Here is a 19,448-nt window from a genome sequence, read left to right on the forward strand (position 1 = left end):
TATCATTTGAAAGAGAAGTTTATCTTTATCCTCTTTTGTCTGTGTGTGTGTTTGTAGGACGTCTTCTTCTGAAAATCCTTCAAAGTCTGGCTCTGAATCAGTGCCACTGCTGGAGTTTTCCGAGTCTGAGCCGTCTTTGACAGAAAAGACATCACTGAGATCCTTCATCCAGCAGTTTTCAATGGACTTTTGTTTTACTCTGTCCCAAGCTTTTTTAACTAAATAAATAATTTCCTTCATGTTTAACTGTTTCAGAAATTCGGAAATGCCTGAAGTTGTGCATGACACAATCACCGAAATCAGCTTCCATCGATATTGGTAAAGACGTACAACACATTTCTGCTCCACACTTCCTGTCGATTTCTATGTCAGTGAGTTAGTGAGCAAATCTGTGGTGCTACATAGCAAGTTCCTGTACCATGTGTTAATGAGTCTCGTGTTAAATAGGTAGCACTGGGAGGCATGGTGCTACCGCGCTTTAAGCAGATTCGCGCATAAACGGGTCTGTACTGTAGATGTTTCGTATGTGCGTGTTCACCCTCATCCATTCCCTTAGTTCATAAAGACAAGTTATTCGTTCCACTGCCCCAGTTGTGTTGGGAAGGATGGAAGCTTAGAGCTGAGCATCATCAGCAAACTGGATTCCTACATGTGCAACACATTTCCTCAGTAACTCTCCTAACACCCTCTCATACACATTCCACAAGAGACATGAAATCAGCCCTGCAGAGCCCCACGTGAGAATCCTCTGGGCAGAAGAGGAATTGTCCTAGACCATTCTTACTGAACGTCCAGAGGGGTCTGAACACTCAGCAGCATCCTGTGTCTTTAGATGACCCAATCAATCCTTATGGCCCGTGGTGTCAGAATGTGATTAAAACGAGCATGGACACTTCTTTCTTGTTCATTGCCAGGAGAAAATCCTCACCCTGTGCAACCAGTGCAGTTCCTGCTCAAACACCTGGCTGACCAGAATGTAGGTAATCTGAGGAGAGCTGAACTTCCCACACCATCTCCTGGATGGGTTGCGAGCTGTTGAGACTGTCAGTGTCAAGTGGTGCTTTATTAACCAGGGGCTGCATGATAGCTTTTTCAATCAGGTATCTTGCTACCCATGGGCAGACTCGGATCATCTCCACCAGCAACGGACCCAGGACTTGCCCTGGTGCTCCCTTCACCAGTCAGGATGGGCATGGATCCAACTGACAAACTGTGGGATCGGGGGGTGAGGAAGAGAATCCAGCCCCTCCAGAGCCTCAGTGGATGAGACTGGCTGACACTAAGAGATGAACAAGCATTGACCCCTCAAACCATTGTTCTCCGTCTGTGGAAGCAGACAGTTCAGGGCCAAGTGAGTGAGTTAAAGCCACAAAGTAACTTTATATTCTTCACTATGAAAGAAGCTTGACAGTAGATGATTGGAGGCTGTGCAGATATACCAAGCTGTCATCCTGCTTTAACAGATCTGATGGAGACACATTTCTTGACTTCCTCCACTGGCATACCAGCCAAACACCCTATGGCTTCACCTGTTGCAGGGTCTCTGTAAACCATGATGACCTGAGTGGGCATTCATGGGCTACTGGGTCAAAGGTTTTTATTTACCTATTTATTTAGATTTATACAAAAATGAAAAGGGGGTGTCTATCCAACATTTCAGGCACCTCTGCCAGACAAACACAATTAAATTTAATAGTCACTGAGCATATAGTTCCTTGCTGATTCCCCTCAAAAACCCACCTCTGCGGCAGCCCATGCACCTAGATAGGCCTTGCCATATGTCCTGAAGGTCATCTGATCCAGGCTATTTGGGGCCATTCTAAGCAAACACAGAATGTAGGTCATATTGATAGGATAGGGAAGCAATGACTCTGAACAAGAGTTGGGGGTCATGGTGGATAATCAGCTGAACATGAGCTCCCACTGTGACACTATGTCCAAAAGGACTAATGGGATTTTTGGGTGCATAAACGGGGGAATCTTGAGCAGGAGTAGAGAAATTATTTTATCTCTATATTTTGCACTGGTGTGACTGCTGCTGGAATACTGTGTCCAGTTCTGGTGTCCACAGTGAGAGGGTTCAGAGAGTAGCCACGTGAATGATTAAAGGATTAGACTTGAGGAGTTCAATCTATTTAGCTTAGCAAAAAGAAGGTTAAGGTGTGACTTGGTTACAGTCTACAGTACTTATTTGGGGAACAAAAATTTGCTAATGGTCACTTCAGCCTAGTAGAAAAAGGTCTTAACATGATACAATGGCTGGAAGTTGAAGCTAGACAAATTCAGAGAGGAAATAACCTGTAAAGTTTTGACAATAAGGGTTGTCAATCACTGGAACTATTACCAAGAGTCATGGTGGATTCTCCATCACTGACAAGTTAAGATAAGATGTTTTTCTAAAAGATCTGCTCTAGGAATTATTACGGAGCAGTTCTCTCGTCTGTGCTATACAAGAGGTCAGACCAAATGATCACAATGGTCCCTTCTGGCCTTGGAATCTGTAAAACCATTGACAGAATGGTCTGAAGGATGAACAGTATTCTCCCTCTGGCCTGTCCATGATCTCCCAGGCTCCATTCACCTCCAAGGGAAGCCCTCTAAACAGGCCTTTCTTTCCCATCAAGATGTGTCTTGATCCTAGACCACAAGAGTCAGTCGTCTGTCTGGGAGTTCCGCTCCCCCGTGACCTCCAGTGCCATTCCGGACACAAGATCCAGAGTGTGACCTACAGAGCTAGGAACACTTGGGGCAGATTATGGTCCCTATGAAACCTTGAGCTGTTCCTGACACTTATTCTGCCTGTCAGTGATAGACCTGGGAATAGAACCCTGGGCTCAGAGCAGTGGTTGTTAGAAGCACTAGAATTCAATTCTTCCTGAAGCCTCTTCTGCTGCTTTGTAGGGAAAAGAAGCCGCAAGCTTGGAGAAGACCTTCCCTTGATTCCCTCTTCACCCTCAGTAGCAAGATATCTTCCATAATGATCACATCCAGTGGAAAGTGTGGGGACAGGAATGATTATCAGACCCACTCTACAGTGCTGGCTCTCCCCAAGAGCCACGTGCCCAGTATACAGCAGGATCCGGGAACAGTGATTTCCCCTTCCCCTGCGGCTACTCACCATTTGGGGGTCTTGAGGCTCATGTGTGCTTGCCTGGGGTCAGCCAGTCAGTGACAGGTGTGTGAGTACTTGCTGTGTATTAAAGCACTGAATCAGTGTTGTCTGTGTTGCAAACAATACTGCTTCTGTAAAACGTTGCATTTAAACTTCACAGAGATGACCTTGGGAGGCCATCCTCCCTTATCGGTGGCAAAATGGCTGCGCAGAATTAAAAAGTGTCCAAGAAGAACTAAGGAGGACTTTATGCGTGAGATTATGATGCTCTCCACCACTGAGAAAAAAGAATTGAAGGATTGGCAGGACAGCGAGAAAAGGGTCCGAAAAGAGAACACGGCACACCAGAAAGAAGCCACGGTGTGGCTCTTAACAGTTATGGAGCACCGAGCGGACACGCTCCAGGCGATACTAGTTCTTCTTCGAGTGCTTGCTCATCCGCGTGCACGTTCGTCGGAAGATTTTTACCCTAGCAACACTCGGTGGGTCGGCTGGGTCGCCCCCTGGAGTGGCACCGCTAGAGCACCAAATATATACCCCTGCCGACCTAACGGCCCTTCAGTTCCTTCTTACCGCCCGTGTCGGTCGTTGGAACAGTGGAGCGCGGCTTAGCTGACCTCCACTTCCCTAGCTACTCGTAGTTCTCTCATTAATTCTTGTGTATATAGTTCAAATTTCTATAGTTGGAGTTAACTTTATTCGTTTGTAGTATAGTTAGTATATATAGTTAAGAGGGGTTCGGGGATTAACCCCTTCCCCGCACCCGGTGCCGGGGCCGATGCCCAGATCACCGAGTTTCAAACCGTGCTCGGCCTGCCACAAGCCGATGCCAACAGATCCCCACGACTCCTGTCTTAAGTGCCTTGGGGAATCTCACCTAACAGATAAGTGCCGCATTTGTAAGGCCTTTAAGCCGAGAACAAAAAAGGAGCGGGACTTTCGTCTCAAGCAGCTCCTGATGGAGACAGCTCTTACTCCTCTGCCCTTGGCACCAAGCGCTGGACAGTCTTCAGCTAGAAGCACTCCCTCAGCACCGGATTGCGCCGGTACCGCCAAGGCCTCTCGGCACCGGCCGGCACTGGCACCGACGTCCGCTCGGCACCGATTCATCTCCCCGAGGGCGAAGAGGCACAAGACTCCTGCTGCGTCTGCGCCACCTGCTCCGCAGCCCGAGCGCTCAACTAAGTCGGACCGCCCGGCACCGATACCTGCCGTGGCACTGACAACATCGGCACCATCGATTCCGGCCATGCAAGAGCCGTCGAATCCGGTGCCTGAAAGCTCCCCGGTGCGAGCCGTGGTTGAGCTCACTATTCCCTCCACGCCAGAGACATTTTCCACCGCGAGGGAATTGATTGCAATGACGGAGTCTGCGCTGCCTCAATCCCCGGCACCACCGGTGCGGGTTATACGGTCGATCGGCAAGCCTGCCTTGATCAGACCACCCTCCGTCAGCACCGCAGAGCGGCACCGTTCACGATCACGGTCCCACAGATGTTCTCGGTCCCGTCGCCAATCCAGGTCCCGACGCCACTCGCAGTCCCGGCACCGTTCTCCATCTTGGTACCGGTCACAGTCGCGGCACCAGTCAGCGTCCTGTTCGCCGGCCTGGTGCACTAGGCACCGATCCAGCTCCTGGCACCGCTCCAGGCACCGTGACTCTCATAGCCACTCCCGACGTCAAGCCTCGAGATCTCGGTCAACCTCCCGGCACCGCTCCGGTCGCAGGTACCGATCTTGTTCCCGGTACCGGTATGCCTCCCAGTACCAATCCCCGGTGTCGCATCGAGTGACATCAGTTAGAGAGGGAGACTCTGCCCAGGGCTTTTCAGCTCCTCCATGGCCATCCAGACACACATCAGTGTCGTCCCACGCGGACAGTTCATATGCACAGGACCGTGATTCTGATGTGCCCACCAGAGTCTTCCAGGAGACCCAGGGCCAGGACCATGGCCCCCATCAGTGGTCGTTCTGGACACCTTGGGCGTACCACCAGGCCCAAGGCGTATCTGTGATCCCATCTCGCTCTGTCCCATCAGAGCACCGGGTGCCAGAGGCAACAGTTAGCTGTCCCCCTCCGACCGGTATGGAGGAAGCCCTGGTTCAGCCACCGGACTCCCAGATCCCACTGGAACAGGAGGTCATCCAGGAACAAGAGCCCACGCAGAACCCACTTGTCTCCGGCCTTTCTTCTTCCTCCTCCCCAGATGAGGCGGTGGCAGGAACATCCTCCTCGGGCCCTCCTCCAATTGACTTGAGGGCCCATCAGGACCTCCTGAGACGGGTGGCACTCAATATGAACCTCCAAGTGGAGGAAGTCTTGGAGGTAGAGGATCTGGTCGTAGACATTCTGTCGGCTGACGCCCCCACTAGAGTGGCCCTACCGTTCATTCGGACGATCCAAGCCAATGCGGATACCATCTGGCAGTCTCCAGCCTCTATCCCGCCCGTGGCCAGGAGAGTCGAACGCAAGTACATGGTGCCCTCGAGGGGGTATGAGTACCTGTATGTACATCCTCCCCCTTGCTCCCTTGTCGTCCAGTCCGTCAATGAGAGGGAACGCCATGGCCAGCAGGCACCAGCTCCTAAATCGAAGGAGGCTAGGCGAATGGACTTACTGGGCCGTAAGGTGTACTCAGCAGGGGCCCTGCAACTCCGTGTAGCAAACCAACAAGCCCTGCTTAGCCGCTACAATTACAAAACCTGGGCGGCGGTGGGCAAATTTACGGAGTTGGTTCCTCAGCACTCCCGTCAGGAGTTTGCTGCCCTCCTGGAGGAAGGGAAGAAAGTGGTGAGAACTTCCCTCCAGGCCTCGTTGGATGCAGCTGACTCTGCTGCCAGGACTCTGGCCTCGGGTGTTGCCATGAGGCACATTTCATGGCTCCAGGTGTCGGGCCTTCCCCCGGAGCTGCAGCATACTATACAGGACTTGCCCTTCGATGGCAAAGGAAGGCCTGTTCTCTGAAAAACCTGACCCTAGGCTACAAAGCCTAAAGGGCAACAGGGTCATTATGCGCTCTCTCGGCATGCACACGCCGGTGACTCAGCTCCGGCCTTTCCGTCCCCAGCCCCCACCACCCTTACCCTGCGCCTAGACAAACACAGGACTTTGCCAGCAGGCGTGGCTGAGGCGGTCGTAGGTGACAGTCGGGACCCCAAGGGGGCCAAAATCAGGGTCCCGCCAAACCACCAGCGGGGCCAAAGCCAAACTTTTGAAGGCACGCCCGAGGACGGCGTACCAGTTATTACCCAGGATCCGTTCCCTCCCTTTTACAACCGTCTCTCCTTTTTCCTCCCTGCGTGGTCCCACCTAACCTCGGATCGTTGGGTCCTACGCACGGTGGAACTTGGGTACCGCCTCCAGTTTATTTCGCCCCCCCTCTCCCACCCTCCAGCCTCGTCCCTCTTCAGGGACCCCTCTTACGAGCAATTCCTCTTGCAAGAGGTACGGACGCTCCTCGCCATAGGAGCTATAGAGGAGGTACCAAAGGATGAAAGAGGCAAGGGGTTTTACTCCCGCTATTTCCTAATCCCCAAGGCGAAGGGAGGTCTCAGACCTATCCTAGACCTGCGAGAACTCAACAAGTTCATGATAAAGCTGAAGTTCCGCATGGTATCCCTAGGGACCATCATCCCATCCTTGGATCCCGGAGACTGATATGCTGCCCTCGATATGAAGGACGCATATTTTCACGTCGCCATTTATCCCCCACACAGAAGGTACCTCCAGTTTGTGACCAACTGGCAACATTTCCAATTTGTGGTCCTTCCGTTTGGCCTCTCTACAGCCCCAAGAGTATTCACAAAGTGCATGGCTGTAGTCGCTGCCTCCCTCCGCCGCCATCGGATACACGTTTTTCCGTATCTAGACGATTGGCTCATTCGAGGGACCTCCGAGGCCCAAGTCACCCGTCATGTGGGCATCGTCAAGGACCTATTCCTGCATCTAGGCCTGATGATCAATATAGAGAAGTCCACTCTGATTCCCACACAGAGAATAGAATTCATTGGGACCATCCTGGACTCCAATCTCGCCAGAGCCTGCTTACCTCAGCCTCGGTTTCAGGCGATGGTAACAATTATACAAGATCTATGGAACTTCCCGACAACTTCGGCTCGCACTTGCCTCGGTCTCCTGGGTCACATGGCTGCCCGCACGTTTGTGACCAAACATGCCAGGCTACGCCTCTGTCCCCTCCAATCGTGGCTCGCCTCGGTATACTACCTGGGCAGAGACAGCATAGACGTGATCGTCACGATCCCCCCGAGCATCCTAGGCTCCCTCGACTGGTGGTCGATGCCCTCCCTGGTGTGTGCAGGGCAGGGCCGGTGCAACCATTTAGGTGACCTAGGCGGTCGCCTAGGGCGCTAGGATTTGGGAGGCGCCATTTTCTTCAGCAGCGACCATGGCGGCCGGATCTTCGGCCGCCCCGGTCGCCACCGACATTTAGGTGGAGGGAGCTGGGGCAGGGGAGCGTGAGGAGGGCCGCCTGCAGCAAGTAAGGATGGGGGGCGGCATGCAGGGGAACTCCCTGCTCCCCTCCTCCCCAAGCACGCCATGGCTGCTTCACTTCTCCCGCCTCCCAGGCTTGCGGCGCCAATCAGTTTAGGCACCGCAAGCCTGGGAGGCGGGAAAAGTGAAGCAGCGACGATGTGCTCGGGGAGAAGGTGGGGCAGAGGTGAGCTGCTTCACTTCTCCTGCCTCCCAGGCTTGCGGCACCAATCAGCTTAGGTGCCACAAGCCTGGGAGGTGGGAGAAGTGAAGCAGCAATGGCGTGCTCGGGGTGCTCGTGCGCAGAGCAGGGGTGAGCTGGGGTGGGGGTGGGGATGCCCCAGGGTGGAGGGTGGGGAGCTGCCTTAAGGGAGGCATCTCAGGGCGGAGGGGGAGAGCTGCTGTGGGAGGGGGCACCTCAGAGCGGAGGGGGAGCTGCCACAGGGGGCACGCTTCAGGGCGGGGAGGGGGGAGGGCGCAAGGTGGAAGTTTCGCCTAGGGTGTGAAACATCCTTGCACCGGCTCTGGTGCAGGGATGCCATTTCATCTGCCTCAGCCCTCGGTGTCCCTGACGACGGACACATCACCTCTCGGCTAGGGTACTCACCTTGGTCAGCTTCGCACTCAAGGCCTTTGGTCAGCCCAAGAGCTGACCTTGCACATCAATGTCCGAGAGCTGAGAGCAGTCCGCCTTGCGTGCCAGGCATTTCAGCAGCACCTACAAGGCCATTGTATCTCAGTGTTCACAGACAACACAACGGCCATGTATTACATAAACAAGCAGGGAGGAGCACGGTCCTCCCCTCTTTGTCAGGAAGCTATCCAGCTCTGGGGCTTCTGCATAGCCCAATCGATAGACCTGGTAGTGTCCTTTCTCCCAAGGGTTCAGAACACTCTGGCGGATCACCTCAGCAGATCCTTCCTGTCTCACGAGTGGTCGATTCGTCCGGACGTTATCCATTCTGTTTTCTGGAAGTGGGGCTTTCCCCACTTAGACCTCTTCGCTTCTCGCGAGAACAGGAAGTGCCAGGCGTTCTGCTCATTCCAAGGCCTCTCCCCGGGCTCGATCTCGGACACTTTTCTGATGCCATGGACGAGCCATCTGCTGTATGCTATTCCACCGTTCCCGCTGGTTCACAGGGTCCTGCTAAAACTCCGCAGGGACAGAGCACACCTGATCATGATCGCTCCAGCGTGGCCCAAGCAGCACTGGTACACCATGTTGCTAGACCTGTCGATAGCCAACCCGATTCCCCTGCCGCTTCGCCCAGACCTCATAACGCAGGATCACGGCAGACTTCAGCACCCAGACCTGCATTCCCTGCACCTCACAGCATGGCTGCTGCGTGGCTAAACCAATCCGAGCTACGTTGCTTGGCCTCAGTACAACAGGTACTCCTGGGTAGTAGGATCTCCTGCTGTAGTTTATCCTGCTGGTGCGAAACGCACAATGTTACTCCCACCGAGGTCCCGATCCCATTCCATCTTGGACTACCTCTGGTCTCTTAAACAGCAGGGCCTGGTGGTGTCATCATTGAGGGTGCACTTGGCAGCCATCTCTACCTTCCACCCAGGGGAGAGTGGCCGCTCCATATTCTCGCACCCTATGGTTTCTAGGTTCCTCAAGGGCTTGGAGCACTTATACCCGCAAGTTCGCCGCCCCGCCCAGACCTGGGACCTCAACCTGGTTCTAACCAGACTTATGACTGCCCCATTCGAGCCGCTGGCAACCTGCTCGCTGCTATACCTGTCCTGGAAGACAGTTTTCCTCGTAGCCATTACATCGGCCAGACGAGTCTCCGAGCTTCGGGCTCTCACGGTGGACCCACCGTATACTGTGTTTCACAAGGACAAGGTGCAGTTACGACCACATCCGGCCTTCCTCCCTAAGGTGGTGTCGGCCTTTCATATCAACCAGGATATCTTCCTTCCGGTCTTCTTTCTGAAGCCACACTCATCGCAAAGGGAGCAGCAATTGCACTCCCTAGACGTCTGTAGGGCGCTCGCATTTTATATCGAGCGGACAAAGCCCTTTTGTAAAACGCCCCAACTCTTCGTCGCAGTGGCAGACCGAATGAAGGGCCTACCTGTCTCCTCCCAGCGGATTTCATCTTGGGTGACGTCGTGCATCCGCACCTGCTATGACTTGGCCCATGTTCCATCGAGCCACCTCACTGCTCGTTCCACCAGGGCTCAGGCTTCTTCTGCTGCCTTCCTGGCTCACGTACCCATCCAGGAGATATGTCGTGCAGCTACCTGGTCCTCGGTCCACGCCTTTGCCTCACATTATGCACTGGTCCCATAATGTGGGAGGGATAAGGGGGGAGGGATAGCTCAGTGGTTTGAGCATTGGCCTGCTAAACCCAGGGTTGTGAGTTCAATCCTTGAGGAGGCCACTTAAGGATCTGGGGCAAAAATTGGTCCTGCTAGTGAAGGCAGGGGGCTGGACTCAATGACCTTTCAAGGTCCCTTCCAGTTCTAGGAGATTGGTATATCTCCAATTATTACCTTTAGTCCAGAGATGATTGCAGCCTTTGGCTCAGCAGTTTTGCATTCTGCAACATCTCACTCCGACCCCACCGCCTAGGTAAGGCTTGGGAATCACCTAATTGGAATCGATATGAGCAAGCACTCGAAGAAGAAAAGACGGTTACTCACCTTTGTAACTGTTGTTCTTCGAGATGTGTTGCTCATATCCATTCCAAACCCGCCCTCCTTCCCCTCTGTCGGAGTAGCCGGCAAGAAGGAACTGAGGGGTGGATGGGTCGGCAGGGGTATATATTCGGTGCTCTAGTGGCGCCACTCCAGGGGGCGCCCAACCGACCCACCGAGTGTTGCTAGGGTAAAAAGCTTCCGACGAACGTGCACGTGGCGCGCGCACACCTAATTGGAATGGATGTGAGCAACACATCTCGAAGAACAACAGTTACAAAGGTGAGTAACTTTTCTTTAAACCAAGCAGCTCCGCGCCCGCCCTCCCCTGCAGCCTCTGTCACAAAATTCTCTCCCATGCACCCACCCACACACACACACACACACACACACACACTGCTATCAACCTCCTGGCTCCACTCTCTTCCCACAGCATTCCACTCCTCCTTCCTCACAGTCCAGTAGTGTGGACTCCTACTACCCACTGCACTCAACACCCATCACTCTGCAGTTTGGCCCTGCTGAAGTCCAGCACCCACTGCATCGTACTCCAAAGGAGAAGGTTGAGTATGATCCCTGGTCATACATAAATCTGTAGCCATCCCAGGACACCTCCTCCTCTTGAGACCTTCCCTTCCCCCATCCCGCTTTCCCCATTCCCCTCCCTGCAGATGATTTTTTTCGTTTGACTCTCTCCTCTGGTGGTTGTCTTTCAATACAAGAATTGTGTTGGTTTGAAAGCAATCTTTATTCTATTAAGTGAAAGCAAAAAAAGCCCTGCAAAGCAACATACAATTATGTTAAAGTCACTTCTTATATCATGTGCACCAATCACCTCCTAGCATTACAAGCACTTCAATTTTGAGCATAACAACAAATATTAGTGGCTTTCAGCTTTAAATTGTTGCCTCAAAGCATCCCTGATCTTTATGGCTCTGCGCTGTGCCCCTCTAATTGCCCTGGTCTCTGGCTGTTCAAACTCAGCCTCCAGGCGCTGAACCTCTGTGGTCCAGCCCTGAGTGAAGCTTTCACCCTTCCCTTCACAAATATTATGGAGTGTACAGCAGGCAGCTATAAGCATAGGAATATTTTCATCAGCCATGTCTAGCTTCCCATACAGGCGTCGCCAGCGGGTTTTTAAACGGCCAAATGCACAGTCCACAGTCATTCTGCACTTGCTTAGCCTGTTGTTGAACCACTCCTTGCTGCTGTCAAGTTGCCCTATGTATGGTTTCATGAGCCATGGCATTAAGGGATAGGCAGGGTCTCCCAGGATCACAGTGGGCATTTTGACTTCCCCTACCCAATCTTCTGATCAGGGAAGAAAGTCCCTGCTTGCAGCTTCTTGAACAGGCCTGTATTCTGAAAGATGTGTGCGTCATGCACCTTTCCAGACCAGCCTGCAGTAATGTCTGTAAAATGCCCACGGTGATCCACAAGCACCTGGAGAACCATTGAGAAATACCCCTTGCTATTAATGTACTTGGTGGCTAGGTGGTCTGGAGCCAGAATTGGAATGTGCGTGCCATTGATTGCCCCTCCACAGTTAGGGAAGCCCATTTGTTCAAAGCCATCCACAATATCATGCATGTTGCCCAGAGTCACGGTCTTTCGGAGCAGGATGCGATTAATGGCCTTGCACATTTCCATCAACACGACTCCAATGGTCAACTTTCCCACTCCGAACTGGTTAGTGACCGATCTGTAGCAGTCTGGAGTAGCCAGCTGCCACAGTGCAGTTGCCACACACTTCTCCAACAGCAGGGCAGCTCTCATTCTCGTGTCCTTGCGCTGTAGGGCTGGGGCAAGCTCATCACACAGTCCCATGAATGTGGCTTTCCTTGTGGGAAAGTTTTGCAGCCACGGCTTGTCATCCCAAACATGCATCCACGATGTGATCCCACCACTTAGTGCTTGTTTCCTGAGCCCAAAAGCAGTGTTCCACTGTGGTCAGCACTTCCGTGAATGCCACAAGTAATCTCATGTCATAGCTACAACGCGTGGTGAGATCAACAGCGCACTCCTCTTGCCTTTGTAGTTTAAGGAATAACTCCACTGCCACTCGTGACATGTTGGTCGGTGTGAGCAGCAAATTGGTCTACAGTGCGGGATCCATTCCTGCAGCCCGAAAGAGGCAGGGCAGGGCATGCAGAACACAAACCATTGAAAGATGGCACCAAATGTGGACGGAAGCACAGGGATTGCTGGGATGTGAAGCAATGCATCACGGGGCATTGGGACAGGACCCAGGATGCCCCGCAACTGCTTCTGCTTTCCCACAAGTCTTAGTGGCAGAAGAGGAAGAGATGCTCTGTGGGATAGCTGCCCAGAGTGCACCCCTCCGAATAGCACCACAAGTGTGAACACACTATTGCGCAGGCAGCTATCAGTGTGAACACACAACAGCAATTTTCCTTCAGTGCTTTCTGAGCGGTGCTGTAACTTTGCCAGTGTACATGTGCCCTAAGACTGGAGCTCTTTTTAATTGCTTTCATGCTGATGGTATGGGTGCCAAGTTGTCATTCCCAATGCAAATAAGAGTTTTAAAGGGCTGGAAAATGGGGTATATGCATTCGAACTCCCCCAGGCACTTTAGCAGTAGTTGCTCATATCACTTCTAACAGAACCTGAAATTTACATGTAAAAGCAAGAGCCCCTACATGCTGGTTGGCTTGTGTGTATTCATGATTCACATGTACAGGTCATTTGACAGCAGTGCCCATAGTAATTCCTGTGTCAGACCTGGCCCAGCGGAGGAGGCCCATATTAATTAGCTTTGCTGTTGTCTTTTCCCATAAAGAGATGTTTGGTTAGTGTCTCCTTATATGCAACACTGTCTGATGTGCAGTACTACACAAAGCCGTCTCCAGAAAGATGATTGTAACAAGTGGCCAAAGGTCATGTGAGCTTGCTGATGTAAAATAGCACCTTGCTCCAGTTAATGGCTCCCCATTTCATAGGCTGAGCGTTCGGAGTAACTCAGAGCTGAAGCAGTAGATAACTGCATTGTAAATCCTGGGCCCAGAGGGTAAAGCTGTGCTTAGCACACTGCTTTGTAGAGCAGGTGGCATGAAGCATGGTGTTTGTCCAGTTGTTGTTGATGAGTTTTTATTTCTGATTGTCTCTTTCCAGGAAGTGGGATATCAGCATGGGAAGACAGTATTTAATGTCTGGGGCAGGAGCGGAGTCCTTGACAAGATGTTAAAAGACAGGCAGGAGATCTGCAAATCCAAAACATCGGGTGTAAGTGTTCAGTTTAAAAGTACTCTTCTTATTATGTGTTGTCACCCAGCAGCCAGCGTACAGCTGAGCAGAGCTGTCTGATCCAGGCATTGCTGTATAATGTGTTAAAGGCTATCAAAAGGGGTGGGATTTCTCATGGACTCTTACTGGGAATATAGGCACATACATTAAAAATGCATTGCAGTAAAGTTAGTTATTCTCAGATTTTTAGCATCTTGAGTTATTTTTATCACATTCAGACAATACTCAGTACCCAGGCGTCCTTCCTGCTTATTGATGATGGTTTACTAAACCAGTGACTCTTCTCTGATCAGCTGCTTGGTACTCAGCACTCAGGCAGCTGAGCAGGCACCGTTGGCATTTTAAAAGCCTAGCTGTCTATCATATCCACTGCTCGGTTGTCATGAATGTAGTATTCAGTCAGTCAGAAATCTTGCATTATGCCCCATGTGTTCAGTCCAGTACCAAAATGCCCGCACGGCTTATTTCAGGAAAGGAATTTCATACAGCAGGCATCAAAGCCCCTGTGAAGGCGTGAGACATTGCCATCGGTGGTAGTTAAAATACAAGTTTTACTTGTACCACCTTCTCTACACATGCTATCTGCTTCAGCACATCTGAGTAGCCAATGTTTAGGTTGCAGAACTGAGTTGGTCCTGACAAACCTAAGGGTTACTTAGTGTGCCTGAGTTGTTATAACCATATTGAGATTTCCACTTAGAGCCAGAGAGAGGATTTTTTATGGCTCATTGGGGAAGGGAATCCCTGTGCTCCAAAATGGGAGTTTCTTTTCTTTCTGAGCTCCCCTCCCTGCCTTCCCCTCCCAACATGCTATAAAAATTCCAGGGTTCAGTGGGCTTGGGAGGCCTCGGCGCAGGGACCTTAGGCATAGGCATAGTTTGACTTCTATTTGGGGGGAGGGCAGGGGCCAGCGAGGCTCGAGCCAGCTCCACACGGCAGGGTCCAGGGAGAGAGTGACACCTCCACCCCCTGACTCACCTCAGTAGGCCACCCAGCCTGTCTGGGTTGTGGGGGGGCTGCAACCAAAAATTATAATTCAAAAGTGGAGGGCTCAGTGCAAAAAGCTTGAAAATAGCTTAGGGTGCACGGAGGGGGTACCTAGGGGCTGTGTGCAACCACGGGGTAGCTCAGGGTGCAGGGAGGGGGTACCTAGGGGCTGTGTGCAACCACGGGGTTGCTCAGGGTGCAGGGAGGGGGTACCTAGGAGCTGTGTGCAACCACGGGGTAGCTCAGGGTGCAGGGAGGGGGTACCTAGGGGCTGTGTGCAACCACGGGGTAGCTCAGGGTGCAGGGAAGGGGTAGCTAGGGCTGTGTGAGGATGGGGAGGTAGCTCAGGGTGCAGGGAGGGGGTAGCTAGGGTCTGTGTGCAGGGAGGGGGGAGCTAGGGAGCTGTGTGCAGGGAGGGGGTAGCTCAGGGTGCAGGGAGGGGGGAGCTAGGAGCTGTGTGTGGGCAGGGAATAGCTGAGGGTGCAGGGAGGGAGTAGCTAGGGCAGGGGTCCCCAACGTGGTGCCTGCGGGCGCCATGGTGCCTGCGGGGGCATCTAAATGCGCCCACGTCCTGGCCGGTGGTCGAGCATCTGCCGAAATGCCGCCGAATTTCGGCAGCATTTCGGCAGATGCTCGACCGCCGCCATGGTCCTTCGTCTGGTGAACCACTGAGCGAGGGGCTATATGCGGGCAGGGGTTTAGCTCAGCGTGCAGGGACAGGGTAGCTCAGGGTACAGGGAGGGGGTATCTAGGAGCTGAGTGTGGGCAACCCCAATTCAGCCCCCTTGTGCATATACATTAGGTTACAGTCTTTAAATTACATTATCACATAGCATTTTTTCCACAGGATCCCTGCCTCATTCAGTGCACAGGGTAAGCCTGCTCTGGGGATGAATCAGTGTTGTATTTAGTAAAGGAGGTAGTTTTTTCTAGGACCACTGTGCTTCATTTCTTGGAGAAATTAGCAGTTGTGTAATGAGTAAGGCAGGGACTGCAGGCAAAAGAGGAGAGTCTTGTGGCTGAAGCAGGTGAATGCTGCCCTAGAGAATTGCATTCTATCCCTGCCTCTGCCACAGAGTTTCCATGTGAGTTCCCATGTAGTGCTGAGCAAGTCACTTAAACCAAACTTTTCCCAGGTGCTTTGAACATAAAAAGTGCTATATAATGCTGAGTACTCCAAAAAATCAGATCCTGTGTGTCCCAAATAGGGCACCGAAAATAGTGGAAACTTTTGACTTTGAACTTTCTGTGCTTCAGTCCCCCATCTATAAAGTGGGACTAATCCCCTGCCTGTACTTCATAGGGGTTGTGAAGAGAAAATAATGTTTGTGAAGAGCTCACTATAGTGATGAGCACCATAGAAAATCCCTTGAGGAAGCTAATAACTCTGTCTTCAGAGTGGGGTTTGAATAATGCACAAAAAATAAGGCCTAGGGCTACACCAAACTATACCATGTGATAGTACCGAGCATGCTACTGTAGGGGGCAGAAACTTGGCCAATGACAGTAGCTAGCAAAAAGAGCCTGGAGTCTGTCTATCACAGATGGCTGAGGAAGATGCATAGGTTTACTGGAAAGACTAAATGTAACGTATGTGAGAGTAAACTAGCTGACAGAGCAGGACGTGTTAGGAAATATCGCCAAAGAAAGACTGGTTCGACTGGTTGGGACATGTCCTTCATCTAGTGAACATGCTAAGCAAGCCCTGAATTGGGTACCCGAGGGAGGAAAGAGAAAGCAAGGAAGGCCGAGGAAGAACTGGCAGAAGACTGTGACAGAAGATATTGACTGCACTGGCATCGCCTAGGAACACATACCACAACTAGTGAGCAACCGTAATCAATGGAGGAACTGTACTGACACCATGTGTCAGAGGCATAGGAGGAACTGAGGTCTAAGGTGGACAGAAAAAGTAAAGAGACACCTTAACCAAGAGGTATTAAAAAGACTTAGAAGGGTCTGGGTGGCAGTAATGTGTAGTCATGGAAAAAGAGAAGCTTTCACATCAGGTCACTGCTCTGACTCAGGCCCAAGTGAGCAGTAAATGATAGTTCTCATGTCTGTCCTATGGCTGTTTGATGACCTGAGTGAATTGAGCCAATGTTCACAACCTACTTTCCATGTGTTCATGCTACATAAACCACCATGGCAGTGACCACTAATTGGCCGCCTTGTTGTCTTGTCACAGCAGACTCCAAGGATCGAAGGGTACTGCAGACTACATTGCTGTCGGCCCTCTGTAGGTGGGTCCCTCCCTGGGCGGGGGCTGGAACAGGTTGAGCTACACATTGACAGTGAAAAGGAAACAAAATATGGAATAGCTGCTCGTTAATAGCTGCTCGTTAAGTGAGCATCCTGTGAACTGAATGGGGCAGGGTGCTGTGGGAAGATAGTATGCGCTTATGTAATTTAAAAACTGTCATCATGGATACACACAAGGGGACTGAATTAAGGGTGCACAGATTGCCTTAATTCTGATATCTCTAACTTTTGAGCTCTTGACTTTGCAACCTTCATGTCCTTTTTTGTGTATAATTTCCTAGGGGTTTTAAAAATCAAACTGAAAAACCAGAAATTTCATTATGTATCATCATTCACGCCCACATGGTTCCTCAGCAGGTTTGGAACATTTAGATCCACCGTATGGATCTCTGCCACGTGAGCTAATGGAGTACCTGATAGCAGTAGTAGGTTGTCATACTCTATGTGAACCAGCAATAGAGGTGAATGAGACACAACTTTGCCAGTAGGTTTCTGACAGCAAAGGAAGAGTGAGACTCTGGAATCTTGGGCTCCATTCCAGGCTCTGTAGGGGAATGTGTGCTAGTGAGCACAGATTATTCTGCCTGCTTTCCCCCAAGCTAGACCCCTTCTGCCCCTTCACTTCCAATCTATCCCAGTCCTCTCTCTTCCCCAGTCCTGTCCTTGCTTTCCAGTCCCAGTCTCCTTGTCCAACCAGTCCTAGTCTCCCACTCTGGGCTTACTATTTAAATCACAATCTCCCACTTCCCGCACTCACTGGCAGTCTCCTTGCACAGCCAGTCCCAGTCTCCTCCTATCCCACCAGCTCCTCATCCAATCTCAGCGTTTCTTCCCCCCAGCCAACAGGCTTCTAGTCTCCATCCTCCCATGTTTCTCTCACCAGCTCTCAGTCCTAGTCCTGCCCACCTCAGCTCCCAGTACTAGCATCCTTACCTTACCAGTACCAACCTCCTTTCCTCACCCCAATGGCCTTGCCCAACCAGTCCTAGTTTCTCTGCACACCACTCAAGTTCAAGTCTCACCAGATGGCTTGACCTAATCTACTCTCTTCCCTGTCCAGCTTTTGTCCCCTAAAGTTTGGTAAAGTTATGAGCAATGGAAAACAGGGTCTTATAATGGGACGTGGCAGGCAGCTTTAATAATAGGCTTGTGCTACCCACCCCACCTGTAGTAATGGGGATTGAATTATAAATTTCATAAACAATAAAAAAGCATTTGTAGATTGTCTAGTGCTGTGTCCAGCTCTGCCTCCACACTTGAGCTGTAATGGAAGGCTCTGCTGAAGGGGAATCTCTTCAGCTGGCCTAAAGAGCCCAGTGTCCTCTGAATTCTGAGAGAAGTTAAACTCAGAAAGGTAAAATTCTGATTCCCAGCTTTTAGGACTCCTTGGATGCTGATTGGTAGGTGAGGAGATCACATGATTAAGGCCCTGTTTACACTGCAAATATAACTGTGCCAGAGAACCTTCTTACAACCTAGATATTCCCTGACCTGGTTACAAACAGGGTATGAACATGGTTTTCTAACAGCCTTCGTCATACCCTGACATGGCTGTTTTACTTGTAGTGGAGACAGTGTTAATGAACTACTGACCTGGAAGCTGTAGTGATAAAACCCGGATTTTAGACTCAAGAGTGTTTGATTTGTGAAGGGTTTTTGTTTTGTTTTGTTTTTGTTTTTTTACAGTTTTGATTGTTATAGCGAAATCTGTCTGAAATTATCTGAACCTCTAACTGAGCAAACCTCATATCCTGGAGGATGTTATTAACCACTTGAATTAGACTTAAACTCTGCCCAGCTCACTGTGTACGTTTTTCACTTCTGAAAACAAGTGATTTTGCAAGGTAGTAAAGAAGGTGCTGTTGTTAGTAGTATGTAAGTCCAACTTCAAGAAATAAAGCTGTTTCTTTTTGCTGATGCTGTTTTCCTATCCTCCTACAGGAGTGATGTTTATTGCATACCTTATGTTTAACAAACATCCTGTATTGCATCAAATATTACCAGCTCACTGGATAACTCTAAAAGTGCATGAGGTGATGCGCATCAGACAAGTGCCCCCAGTTCTAAGTGTGCTTTCCTCAACACAATGGATTTTAGCGCTGTGCTGGGAGCCTGCCTGTACATTTCATAAGAGACAAGGTGGATGAGGTAATATCTTCTATTGGACCAATTTCTGTTGGTGAGAGAGACAAGCTTTTAAGCCACACAGAGCTCTTCTTCAGCTCTGGGAACAGTATTCCCATCGTCACAGCAGGGTGGGACCGATTGTTCAGTATAAGTAGTGAGTACATATTCTAAGACAGCGGTGCCCAAACTTATTACACAGAAGGGCCACATAAACCTAAGCACATCTTTGTGTGGGCCAAACAGATTCCACATATTTTAATAAGATTTAAAGTCACTTTGTATTGATTGAGATTTTAAGTTCAGCTTGTTTTGAATGTATTTAGATAGGTTGTTTCTGTGTACAGTATTGTCTATTTACACACTTGTGTAAACTAAAATGATATAAACATGACAACAAAATGCTAATGACTAAGCCAGTAGAATATCCTGTTGAAGCAGGCTGTGGGCCGTATGAAATGCTCTGATGGGCCATGTACAGCCTGTAGGCCATAGGTTGGGCACCCCTGTTCTACGGGACCATTCCATCTTGCATTTAGCTGTGATGCTGGGAGT

General features: G+C 50.8%; 1 protein-coding gene across 8 annotated transcripts in view; it reads left to right on the forward strand.

Annotated features, from left to right (window-relative positions):
• The window catches only part of PNPLA7 (patatin like phospholipase domain containing 7), a 363,329-nt gene that overhangs the window by 329,176 nt on the left and 14,705 nt on the right, over window positions 1-19,448 (forward strand). For all 8 annotated transcript variants that reach the window (XM_039506224.1, XM_039506218.1, XM_039506223.1 and 5 more), the window contains one exon: window positions 13,389-13,499. In XM_039506224.1, coding sequence (XP_039362158.1) covers window positions 13,389-13,499 — 111 coding nt within the window. The remainder of the gene's footprint in view (window positions 1-13,388; window positions 13,500-19,448) is intronic.

Source organism: Mauremys reevesii, linkage group 19 (genome assembly GCF_016161935.1).
Source record: "Mauremys reevesii isolate NIE-2019 linkage group 19, ASM1616193v1, whole genome shotgun sequence".
Classification (NCBI taxonomy): domain Eukaryota; kingdom Metazoa; phylum Chordata; order Testudines; family Geoemydidae; genus Mauremys; species Mauremys reevesii.